This window comes from Vicugna pacos, chromosome 13 (genome assembly GCF_048564905.1).
Source record: "Vicugna pacos chromosome 13, VicPac4, whole genome shotgun sequence".
Lineage (NCBI taxonomy): Eukaryota > Metazoa > Chordata > Mammalia > Artiodactyla > Camelidae > Vicugna > Vicugna pacos.
Genome location: NC_132999.1, coordinates 1932814 through 1945802, shown reverse-complemented (window position 1 = coordinate 1945802; position 12989 = coordinate 1932814). Strand labels below are relative to the sequence as shown.

Below are 12989 nucleotides of genomic sequence, written 5' to 3'. Positions count from 1 at the left end.
AACAAAATGTGACGGCTTTTATGCATCCACTTAAGTTGTTACTAATTAATGCAGGTATTATATTTGAAGGACCCTTAGTCCTATTTACAGAGAATTACTTTACTGGAATTTGTATAATGTTTGAATGTGCTTTGTTCTTTAACCAATCAGATAATAAGTAGAGAATTTAGTTTAATTGTTGCATAGACTAGTCAAATTCATTTGATTTAATTTAAAATAATAGTGTTAGGAAAAGTTAGGGCAGTGATCTACCTCAGCTTCAGATTCAGTGTAATCACTTCTACACAGTATCCCTGGTAGATGGTCCTTCAACTCTACTTGAATATTTTCTTGGCTTGAATTCTTGTATTACCTGAAAGTGTAAGGAGATTCCATTTAAACACCTTCAGGCTTGTCTCAAACTCTATTCTTTATTCTTTGCAAATGTTAACTTCCAATTTTAGACAACAGTTGGTCCTAGTAAGTAGTTTTTAATATACTGTTCGATTTACAGATTGCCCAAGGACTCCAGATACTCCCAGTAGTGACCCTCGTTGTTCCACCAGTAATAATAGATTGATGGCCTTACAAAAGCAATTGGATATAGAACTTAAAGTAAAACAAGGTGCAGAGAACATGATACAGATGTATTCAAATGGATCTTCAAAGGTAAGTACAGTAAATAAATGTAGGTGTATAGTCAATCCTCATTATTCCCAGATTCCATATATATGAATTCACCTACCTGCCTGATACAATTTATTTGAAACTCAACATCAATACTCATTGCATGTTCACAGCTGAGGCTGAACAAGATGATGGCCTTCCTTGTTGTTTAAACAACTCTTACTATAAACAAGTGTCCTTTTCAGAGTCTATTTAGTACCACTTTTTTTGTGTGTTTTTATGCTTTTGGTGATTTTTCTGTTTAAACAATGTACGATGATTTCTGAGACCATTTTAGCTTTGAATTTGTAATAATTGACAGTAAAACAAGTTGGAAACAAATGATTTCTAAAATAATATTTTTAATTGCTATTTTTACCAAAACAAATCAATAAAAAAATTTTTGAGTCTGAGTAAAGGGTATACAGGAACTCTCTATATTTGCAACCTTTCTGTAACTCTAAATATGTTCTAAAACTTTCTTAAACTCTAGTTTTCCATCACTACATACAAATCTTTAGGAAAGTACAAATGAAAAGAGGAGACGTTCTATCATTAGTGATTGTTCGGACTGCATCTTTGGGTCCCTGGGGAATCTGGTGTGTGGACATGTAATTCCTAACTGAAGATCTGTTATAAGGAGGGGTTGTTACGAATGGAAATGTGTCCTTGTTCTGAGGTTTAATGTGGAAGAGAAAATGTTAGGAACAACTGAACCAGCTTATCATGAAGGTTCTTTCTAAGATAAGGTTCTACAGTTTTATAATTTCAAAAAGTCTTAGAAAGGTGAATTATAAAATTCACCTTTTTACTTTCAACTCATTTATTTTAAAGATTTTTGCCTCTGCAAATTAATGTTTCTTCCATATTTTAATAGCTATTTCTTGAGTAATTTTAGAACAAAAGTTATTAGTTATTTGTTTTCTTTCTTTTTCTTTTAAAGGAAGAAATTTAAATCAAGGGGAGGGAGGGGACAGTGGGAATCTGTGCTTGGAGCCATGCACCCTACCTACCCACCCATATGAAATTTGTGAGATAAATGTGTATAGTTTTAATAAAGATTTTTTTCAGCTTAATTATGAAAATTAGATGGTATACCATATTTCAGAAGAATTTCTAAATTATTTTTAGAGAAATACATTTGTTTCTACTTGAGATATTACTTACATGATACGATATTTGATAGCATACTGCACTAACTTTGAACATTTATTATGGGGTGTTAGAGTTGTTTTTTCTGTTACTTTTAGTATTGACCTTTAGGAGGGGGGTCATTTTTATCAAATGTTACTTTGGAACTTTTTTTTTTGAAGGCAAATACTATGTTCTTAGAACTGTGGATGCACCATATTATGCTGAGTGTTTTTAGAATTGAAACACCTTCTGGAGTAAGGTTTCTAATCTAGGGTTGATGGATTAGATTGGGAGGTCCATGAGCCCTTTGAAGTTATAGGAAAAGTGAGTGCATATATTGATAGATGGATGAATTAAGAGGGCCACCCCTGACTACCTCTGCCCCAAATTTAAAGGTTTATGGATGTATTAAAAAGTAAAACAGATAATTTATGATAACCACAGGTCCAAAATGAACAGGGCTATGAGCAGCTTGCTAAAACAAATAGAGAATTTACCAGTAGGCTTTTATTTTTAATTAAGAGATCATTAATTTGAGAAGGGGTTGAGTGGAAGTCCACAGCATATGAAACAGCTGCTGTAGTCTCGGAGGTAAGCCTGCCAGTTGTTCTTGTCTAGATTTGGTCTTAACTATTTCATTTCTCATCTCTAAAGCTCTCAAAGGGTCAGAGTGTATCTTTATGAGATTAGGGAAAATTATAGATAGAAGTTATGTGGGATATTAATTAATTTTATTTTTTCGTTAAGAATTTCACAGTTTGATAGCTATTATGCTGGACTCTGGGGTGTGAATATGATAAAGCTAGTGCCTTACACATGATAGATACTCAACAGGTAATATCCTGCTTTCAGGAGACCCTCTATCTAAAAAGTAGATTTCACATGTAAATAATTACAGTATATAATAGTTGTATATTTACGTTACTTTGAAGTACAGTGGAGAAGAATCACTTAATTGCCAGAAGAAATAAAGTCTTAGTATAAGATTTGAAGGGTGATTTGGAGTTTAAGAAGGAATTACTTTCTAGAGACAGTGATGTGGGTAAACCCAGTGTTCATAGGGTAAGAAAGTGTGGAATAGCGCGGCTTGCTCTCAGGATTGGAAGAGCTTTCCTGTGGCTGTAGTAGAAGCTTTCACTCGATTTCTCATTTGACATGCCTGAGGGTGGGTGGAATATACTTCTAATAGTAATAGTCGTCAACTCTAGCGGTTATTTCAATGAAAGGCCATGCCCTTATGAATAATAGATCTGAATCTCCAGAAGGGTGCATTTTATTTGGGGAAAGTCCTCCAGGTGGTTCCAACAGGACTTTTTTTCTGTTCCCCACTGGTGACAGCTAGCTTTAAGTAAATGAGGTGTAGTGAGAGGTGGAGCATAAGGAGAGACAAACCAGATTATAAAGTACTTTGTACAAAATTAAGCAGCTGAGATTCTGTCTTACAAGATACATGGAGCTGCTGAAAGGCTTTTAGCAGAGAAAATCACAATCAGATTTAAAATTTAGAAAATTTACATCCATGTTCCTCAGACTTGGGGAATTAATTAGAGAGGGTCAAGTCTTCAGGCAGCAAATTTAAATAGACTTTTGTAGTAGTCCAGGTTAAACATGCTTTATGCCTCTTATAACAATGAAAGGAAAGAAGACAGAGTCACGTGATTTTGGTAGAATAAATATGTGGTGTCTGGATGTGGGGAAGAAGGAAGAGTTGAAGAAGATTCTTAGATTGGTTATGTAGACAGACTGGTGAATGAAGGTATCCTTCACAAGGATCGTTGATGCTGGGGCCCAGGTTTAGGGATAGGCATAATTGATTCAGCTTGACAATAGACAGCCGTCTTCAGAACTCTGGTTATTGGATTCTGTATAAAATTATTACCCCAGTACATGTTATACCCAGAGTTGTCCTTTCAAAAGATAAATCAGATATGTTCACTCTTGTGCAAAACACTCCAGTGGCTTTCTAGCAATTTTAGAACAAAACCCAGAGTCCCTACTGTGATTCTGCAAGTTCGTACATGATTTCCCCCTGGCTACCTTCTGATCTGATCTTCTGAAACAGTTTCTCTCGTTACACTCTAGCCATATTGGCTTCTCTGCTATCCCTTGAACTTACCAGGTACGCTTTTACCTCACGGCCTTTGCATTTACTGTCTCTGCCTAAGTAGCTCTTCTCCCAAGTGCTTTCCTGGCTTTCTCTCTCACTTTATTACAGTTTCTGCTCAAATGCTGCCATTTCAGCGAGCCCTTCATTACTGTCCTATGTAAAATAGCAACCCTGTGTCTCCTTATCCCTTTCACTGCATTACCACTACCTGCAATAGTGATTCACACAGTTGATTTCTGTATCATGTATTTCAACATTAGAATGTGAATTTCATGGCTCTTATATAGTACCATTGATTTTCAGAATAATCTCCGAGGGCTTGATAAAATATGTTGAAGAAATGTTTTCCTGTTCATATATTCAGTTGACAAACCAAGCTATTATTAAAATCTGAGGTTCTTTTTAGCACTTTTTTTCCCTTTCTTTAAGTGCTCCCAAGACTTTTCATTCTTTCTCCTCATTTGAAAGTACCTGACCATCTATCCAGGCTTTCCTGTCCGCAGTCTTCCAAACTTGGCATGTTCCAATCTATATTAACAGAAAACCGTTTTGGATTCCTTCAGCTAAAATTGATCCCATCTTCCTTTGAATTTTTCTTTGACTACTTTTAACATTCTGGTATATATAATAATTATCTGTATCTCTTCAAACCATAAATTTTATAGTGTAGCATTCTAACTGATTAATCTTTGTATTTTTACCCAGAGGTGACAACATATAATTCATGTGAAGTAAGCCATAAATGTGTAATGGAAAAATAAAGATAATGATTAATTGATTGATTTCCAAAAGCTGTGTGTATAGAGTAGTTTATTTGTTATAATATCCCACTATGACTTGTAAAACAAAGTTATTTTTATGAAGCAAAAACATTTTATAATTTAAAAATATAAAATTTATTTTTATTTATAATTGTAAAATATTGTACATTTGAAATATAAGTATTAGGCATTATAGAATGCTAATTACTAATAGTTACCCACTTTATCTAGTCTGTTGGTTGAACCATATGAAGTTGTTTTTTAGCTCAAAATCAGACTGATCCTGGCATTTTCATATGGTTCAACCTATATATGTAAAAATCTTCCAAAATCTTATCGTAAAGCCGGCATTTTTCTAATGTATAAACCTGTTCATATACTTTGGATCTACCTTCTCTCTTGCCTTGTACATATTAGGTGCTCAATAAAAAAAATCCATTGAATACCTGAAAGCATAAAACTGACAATGAAACTTTATTTTGTGTTGGAAAACGTAAGACTGACATGCAGTAAGTGTAAATTACCTGTGGTAGGTAATACCCAGTGTCAGTTGTAAAGCCTTTAACATATGTGCATATCTTCCAGAAATCTGTGTGAGAAAAGTCACTTACTTTTTAAAATGAAATACTAATACTTTTCCTTGCATGTTGAATTGAAATTGTTAAGAAAGGTACTTCTAAAGAAGTAAATGACAGTACTGTCTTTTCACATAGTGATAAAATAATAAAAGGAGTGGCTTAATTGAAGAGCGTTGTATTATGCATAGACCTTACTTAATCTTTATACTTTTACATTAGAATTTCATTGAAATAGGTAATTAATCATTATTTTTATTCCTCTAAAAGAACATTTTAATGCCAATCATGTTAATGCCAAGTTAAATTGTAGCTTTAACTAATGCTTACAAAAGCTCTACTTTAAAAAGCAGTGTCCCTATTTACATAATGTCTTCAAGAAACCTATTTGTCCCATTAAATTAGGAATTTCGAAATACTAATTTTTTCTCTTATTCTGATCTGATGTCAAAGAAATAGAAAAGTTAATTCAAATCTTCAGTTTGTCTGATGTTCCTAATACTGGATAGGAGAAGGAATTAAAGAGAAAGGCATTTTCATTTTAAATGTGGGAGGTAAAGAGGTATATTCCCTAAAAGCTTATATAGTGAGTCATAGACAAACACCAAATTCAAGTTAGTATCCTTAGTGGTGAAGTATAGTTTTTTTAAAAAATACAGTATGTGTGTTTATGTGTGTATGTACTTAATGTTGTAAATAGATATTTAAAGGACTTAGTAAGCTATGGAAGCCCAACTCCTTGTTGTGAAATCTGAATATTTTACTTAATATTAAGAACAAAATCTGACTAGAAACGAATGACTGACTTTGGGAGCAAGAGAGAAATGAAAGAAAAATTCAGCCTTCTTCCACTGTATATTAACCTAGTTTGATGTTTAATGGAATATATTTCAGCTCACTTCCTTTTTTTCCTTATGTAACAGCAACATTGCCTCTTCCGTCACACGTACCTCCATTCTCCCCCTTACTTGTGGTGTACCGTGTGTGTGTTTGATTTGTTGAAATGATGCTGCACAGCTGATGCTTGTCTCTTAGCGTCTAGTTTTGAATCTCATGGAGAATATAGGTTGATTGTATGGTATTTTATTTCTAAATTTATTCTGACTGCCTCAGTGATAAAAGTAGAAATGCTTAAATAATATGTAAAAATCGGTCTTTCTTGTGAAAAAGTATTTCCTAACTTACTGCTTAGTTTTATTTGTCACTTCCTTTTTTGTGGATTGAAGCCTACTAGACTTTGACAACTAATATAACTAAGTAGGAGATAGCATTAACTTCTGCTACTTGTCTCATAAAACTTTTGAAAAAAAATCCTGTATTCGTTTTCTGTGGCTGCTGTCACAAATTACCACGGACTTAGTGGCTTAAAACAGCATAAATTTATTATTACAGTTTTATAATTGAGAAGTCTGAAATGGATCTCATACGCTGAAGGTTGTTGGAGAAAATTCATTTCCTTGCTCTTTCTGGTTTCTTGAGGTTACCTGTATTCCTTGGCTCATTTCTTCCTACATCTCCAGTTCTTCTCATGTGACTCCTCTTCTGCCTTCCTCTTCTGCTTTGAAGGACCCTAGTGATTACATTGGGCCCACCTGGATAGTCCAGGACTCTCAATGTAAAGGCTGGGTGATTAATAACCTTAATTCTACCTGCTGTCTTAATTCCCCTTTGACATGTAAGGTGACATATTCACAAGGTTCTGGGGGTTGGGGCATGAACGTCTTTGGTGGATAATTATTTTGCCTACCACAATCCCTAAAACGGTAAGTTTTTTGTAATTCAGTGTAACTGGAACTAAACTGGGAGGTATGACGGTAACATTGTTTCACTCAATTCAGGGTCTTTCTTGAAATCTTAAAACATGACAGTTTATTCACTGTAAGATACTCCATAGCTTTTTTGAGGTCTCATTTTTTGACATTCAAATTTGTAGGGACCTTTCTCATAATTACTAGTGTTGACAAATGCTGTTTCCTGTTTCCTTTATCATAAATTTAAGGGAGCACAAATACTATCTATGATTAGCTATTTTATAAACGTTCCTATATACGTGAAGCTTCATGAAAATTTAGCTGTAATATAAGCAGGAAGGAAGAGATTTTCTGAAACTTTAAGGCTTAGTCACTGAGCCATCCATCACATACAGTGCTTCTGAGTATGAGAATTATTGACCGTGATATAGGAAAATTCTTTATATTTTGTATAAATCAAAGAAAGAGAAAACTACGAAGGTGAATTTGGATGTTTTTTAAACAGTAACTTAAATAATAGCAGAGAAACTTGCTTTCTCTTGAATTAACTAATGGAGTTATTTTTCTTATTTATCACTCTATCCCTTTGATGGCTTTTTAAAACAAATGTATCTACCAGTATATATATTTTAACATATATTATAGTGCTCACAGTGTTCTTTTGACCCTTGTTTTTCACTTGCTAATATCATTTGATCTTATTTAGAAGTTATAAAAATGTTTTATTTCTCTCTATCTGCTTACCTTTTCAAACTTACTTTTAATAGGATCGGAAACTCCATGGCACAGCTCAGCAACTGCTCCAGGACAGCAAGACAAAAATAGAAGTGATACGAATGCAGATTCTTCAAGCAGTCCAGACCAATGAATTGGCTTTTGATAATGGTGATGGAACAGAGATAAATTGTCATTCTTATTGTTACGGGCCTATGGTACTAAATAAATTTTATGTAGGAAAGAAGCAACGGTTCAAAATTAAGAGGGAAGCAGCATCATGGGTTTTTATCTTGAGTTTTATCTTTGAGTTTCGATGGCTAAAATGAAAGGCTCTGTATTTCAATATTGTGTTTACTAGGGTATTACTTCAGTGTTTATTGACTTTTTAGGACTAACTTCTAATGTTGTCAGAATTCATTTCTTTTTCTTGAGTTTTAATCACTACATATTAGACAGTCAAATAAATGGTTCAATTAAGTTTTGTTTTGTTTTTTTTTTCCCTTCTCTAGCCAAACCTGTCATAAGTCCTCTTGAACTACGGATGGAAGAATTAAGACATCATTTTAGGATAGAGTTTGCAGTAGCAGAAGGTGCAAAGAATGTAATGAAATTACTTGGCTCAGGAAAAGTAACAGACAGAAAAGCACTTTCAGAAGTAATTTCAAATAAAAATTTTAACTTAATAAATACATTTTTCAAAGAATATTATTATTTAAATGACAACATTGTCTTTTCCCTGTTCAAGGCTCAAGCAAGATTTAATGAATCAAGTCAGAAGTTGGATCTTCTGAAGTATTCGCTAGAGCAAAGATTAAATGAACTTCCCAAGAACCATCCCAAAAGCAGTGTTGTCATTGAGGAGCTGTCACTTGTTACGTCACCAACACTGAGTCCACGCCAAAGTATGATATCTGCACAGAGCCAGTATAGCACGCTGTCCAAACCAGCAGCCCTGACAGGTACGTGGCATGTCTCTTCCTGATTGGTGTGTGTGTGTGTGTGTGTGTGCATTTTTTATCAACATCTGTTTCTGGTTAATAAATGAATAAAAATGTGGAAACAGATTTTTTAAATATTGTGGTAAGATACACATAGCAAAATATATTAATTTTACCATTGTAAAGTACGCAATTCAAAGGCATTTAGTATATCCATGCTGTTGTATAGCTATCACCACTTTCTAGTTCCAAAGTATTTTCATCACACCAGAGGGAAACTGAGTCGCCATTAAGTAGTCGTTCCCCAAGCCCCCTTTCCCCTCGACCCCTGGCAGCCACTATTAACTTTCTGTCTCTATAGATTTGTCTGTTATAGATGTTTCCTATAAATAAGATTATGTAATTTGTGGCCTTCTATGTACTGGCCTCTTAGTGTACTTTTTCAAGGCTCATTCTTGTAGCATGTGTCAATACCTCATTCCTTTTTGTGGCTAAATAATACTCTGTTGTACAAGTATATATCAGATTTTATTTATCCATTCTTGATTTGGATTGTCTCCACCTTTGGACTGTTGTGAATAGTGTTTCTATGAATATTTGTGTGCAGTTTTTTATTTGAACACCTGTTTTCAGTGGTGTTGAGAATATACCTAGACATATAATTACTAGGTCATGTGGTAATTTTATGTTTCTATTTTTGAGGGGCCATCAAATTGTTTTCCATAGCAGCTGCATCATTTTACATTTCCAGCAGCAAAGCATGAGGGTTCTAGTTTCTCCACATCTTCATCAACACTTGTTATTTTCCTTTTTTTTTATTATTGCCATCCTGGTGGGTCCATTATTGAAAGTGGGATAGTGATGTCTCCAGCTATCTTTGTAAACTTACTTTCTTTTTCTTTCAATTATGTAAACTTTTGCTTTATATTTTTAGACCCTGTTTATAAGTGCATATATGTTTACAATTTTTTTTATCTTCTTAATGGATTGACTCTCATCAAAATATAATATCCTTTATCTCTTATAATAATTTTGGGCTTAAAGTATTTTGCCTGATATTAGTATGGACACCCCAGCTCTCTTTTGATTACTGTTTGCATTGAATATCTTTTTCTATTCTTTTGCTTCCAATCTGTTTCTGTCCTTGGATCTAAAATGAGTCTCTTTTAGACAACATATAATTGGATCATGGTTTTGGTTTATTTATTTATTTCTTAACATTCTGAAAAATCTCTGCCTTTAACTTGAACATCTTAATCTATATATGTTTAAGGTAATTACTGATAAGGTGCAGTGCAATTCTGATGCTGACTACCTGGAGTTAGGTTAAATTTTACAGGTTAATGGCACAGGCTCCCCCAGGACTGCCCTCATATCAGACACAAGCTGGAAGCTTGGAGTTTCCCCAACCACCCACATTTCTGACCAACTGTCTGTAAATTCAGGGGTTCCCACTACCACCTCAGGTTCAGTAATTCCACAGAACAACTTACAGAACTCAGGAAAGCTCTATATTAACTATTACAGTTTTATTATAAAAGATACAAATTAAGACCAATCAGAAGAAGAAATGCATAGGGAGTGATCTGGCAGGGTCCCAAATATAAAATTTCCTTGTTCTCAGCATGCATCACCCTCTCAGCGTATTAAATTCTGTGACCAACTGGGAATCTCTCTTTAGCTGTGAGTATTCAGAGATTTTATTGTGTCTTCATTATGTAGGATTGATTGAAATCAGTCTCCAGACCTCCCACCCCTTTCTGAAGGATAGGGGATTAGGCTGGTATGTGGCTCAAAGCACTAGCTCTCTAACCACATGGTTGGTCATCCTGGTATATAGCCTGTCCCTATCCTGGAACTGTGTACAGATCTACCATGAGTCCCTTTGGTAGCATAAATTCACATGTGGTCTCAGGAGCCTACCATGAATAACAAAGATACTGCTATCAGTGGGGAAACTATAAGGGTTTAGAAGCTCCCTCCTAGGAACCAGGGACAAAAATGAATCAAATTCATTATTATACAACAAAAAGACTTACTTGTACATTTTGCTGTTTGTTTTCTGTAAATTTTAATCTTTTTATCTTGAATTCTTTCACTTTCTTTTGTGTTAGATTAAATTTTCCTAATTTACTCTTGATTCTCTCATTGTTTCCTTTTCTGTATACTTAAAAATTATTTTCTTAGTAGTTACCTTGGTGATTACAATTTAATCCTAAATTTATAACAATCTTGTTTGAATTGATACCAACTTCTCTTCAATAGCCTACAAAAATTATGCTCCTATACAGCTGTTGTCATAGATTATTTCTTTACTCAACATGTGCTCATTAGCAGATTATATTATATATTAGATTATACTTTTATGCATTTGCATGTTAAGTCATAAAGGAAACAAAAAGTTGCAAACCAAAAATATAGTAATACTGTCTTTTTAATTTACCTATGTAGTTAGTTTTACTGCCTTATTTTTTCTATTATTTCAAGTTACTGTCTAGTGTCCTTTTGTTTCAATCTGAATGACTTCTTTTAGCACTTCTTCTAGAAAGTTCTGCTAGTGATAAACTCCCTTAACTTCTGTTCATTTCGGACTCTCTTATTTTCTTCATTTTTGAAGGATAGTTTTGCATGTATAGAACTCTTGGTTGACAGGCTTTTTTCTTTCAGCATTTTAAAAAAATCATCCCAGTCCCTCCTGGCCTTTATGCTTTCTGATGAAGAATCCACTTTTAATCTCATTGAGGTTTTTTTCTAAGTGATGAGTTGCTTCTCTCTTGGCTGCTTTCAAGATTCCCCTTTTTGTCTTTGATTTTTCAGTTTGATTATAATGCGTATCAGAATGCTAATGTCTTTTGAGTTTATTCCATTCAGATTCTTTGAACTTCTTGATGTGTAGATTCATGTCATTCATCAAATTTGGGAAGTTTTCTGTCATCATTTCTTCACATACTATTTCTGACATTTTTCTCACCTTCTGAGACTCCTGTGTTTATATTCTTAACAGTATACCAGAAATCACTTAGTCTCCTTTTTTTTTTTTCTTGAGAACAACAAGTGTTTATTGATGTAGAATCATTTTGGGGGCCCAGAGACACCTATGTAAACACAAAAACAGGCATCAACTTTCATGAATATCAGACATCACGAGGGTGAGGCAAGCATTAGGACTCAGAGAGTCTTTCCACCAGCAATCTTCTGTTAACCTGTTTACAAACATGAATCACGTCTCTCTGGTGTGAACTGCCAGGATCGCTCCAAAAACCTGGTTTTAGTGGAGCTCAACAAGTTCACATAAAGACTCTTAACATAATCAAGCCAGGTGTCGAATTGATTAGATTAGATTATGTTAAATTGCAGACCATCTTTAATTTTGTTAAGTTTTACCTCCTATTTTTTTGTTTGTTTGTTTTGTGTTGTTTTTAATTAGTAGCACACACATTTAGTTTTCTGTCTTCTGATCAACTTACTTCTATATCATTATAAATACTCCCTTTTATCGCTGAAAACAGGCTTATAGTTTACTTTGTCTGATATTAGTAGAACCATACTATCCTCCTCATGCCTAAAGTAACCTAATGAATTTTTCTGCCTTTTTGCTAACAACATACATTTATTTTTACAGCTCTGGAACCATCTTTTTTATCTTCAATCTCTCTGATCCTTTTTATTTAAAGTGAAATATTTTATGTACATTGTATAGGTGTCTTTTTTTAACCTAACATGAAAAATCTAATTCAAGTTGTTAGTCACCTGTATTTCTAATACTTTATTTATATATATAAATTGCACATATTTGATGTACAATTTGATAACTTTTGATATTGACCCTCAAAAGTTACGAAGGGTGATTTAAATGCAAGTCTCATGATGCCAAACCAGATGTTGTTTACAACCAACAGCTGCAGCACAAAATGTGTACACTATTTGATTATAAAAGAAAAGAAAAAGCTTATCTGTATAATATTGTAAGTTGAACACAAAGTTGAGATTTAGAAGCTTAGAGAATTTTGTTGTTAAACAAACAGAGTAAGGACGCAGGGGAGTCTTTTCCCACATATAAAAGATGAAGTTACTTATGGATATTTTGCAATTTTCCCATTTGCTGGTGATATTCAAGGGAATTGATAATCCTGGTTTTAAAGTATGGAGCATTTTGGATGTTGCCATGTAATTATTCTAACTTACTTGTGAAGAATTGGGCTTTATATACTGTCATTATTTGAAAAAGCTTATGAAACATTTCAAAATGATTTGAAAATCAGTGCAGGTTATATTTTATTGTTACTCAAAATTATTTTTGGTATAAATAAAGAAGTGAAGACAAATTTTTTCTGTTGTGATTGTCTCCTGATATTCTTAAG

The 12989-nt window shown here is 33.7% G+C and overlaps 1 protein-coding gene across 1 annotated transcript in view; it reads left to right on the top strand.

Annotated features, from left to right (window-relative positions):
- The window catches only part of PKN2 (protein kinase N2), a 110999-nt gene that overhangs the window by 53258 nt on the left and 44752 nt on the right, over positions 1-12989 (top strand). The window contains exons 3-6 of the mRNA XM_072974013.1: positions 494-648; positions 7741-7858; positions 8200-8345; positions 8436-8649. Coding sequence (XP_072830114.1) covers positions 494-648; positions 7741-7858; positions 8200-8345; positions 8436-8649 — 633 coding nt within the window. The remainder of the gene's footprint in view (positions 1-493; positions 649-7740; positions 7859-8199; positions 8346-8435; positions 8650-12989) is intronic.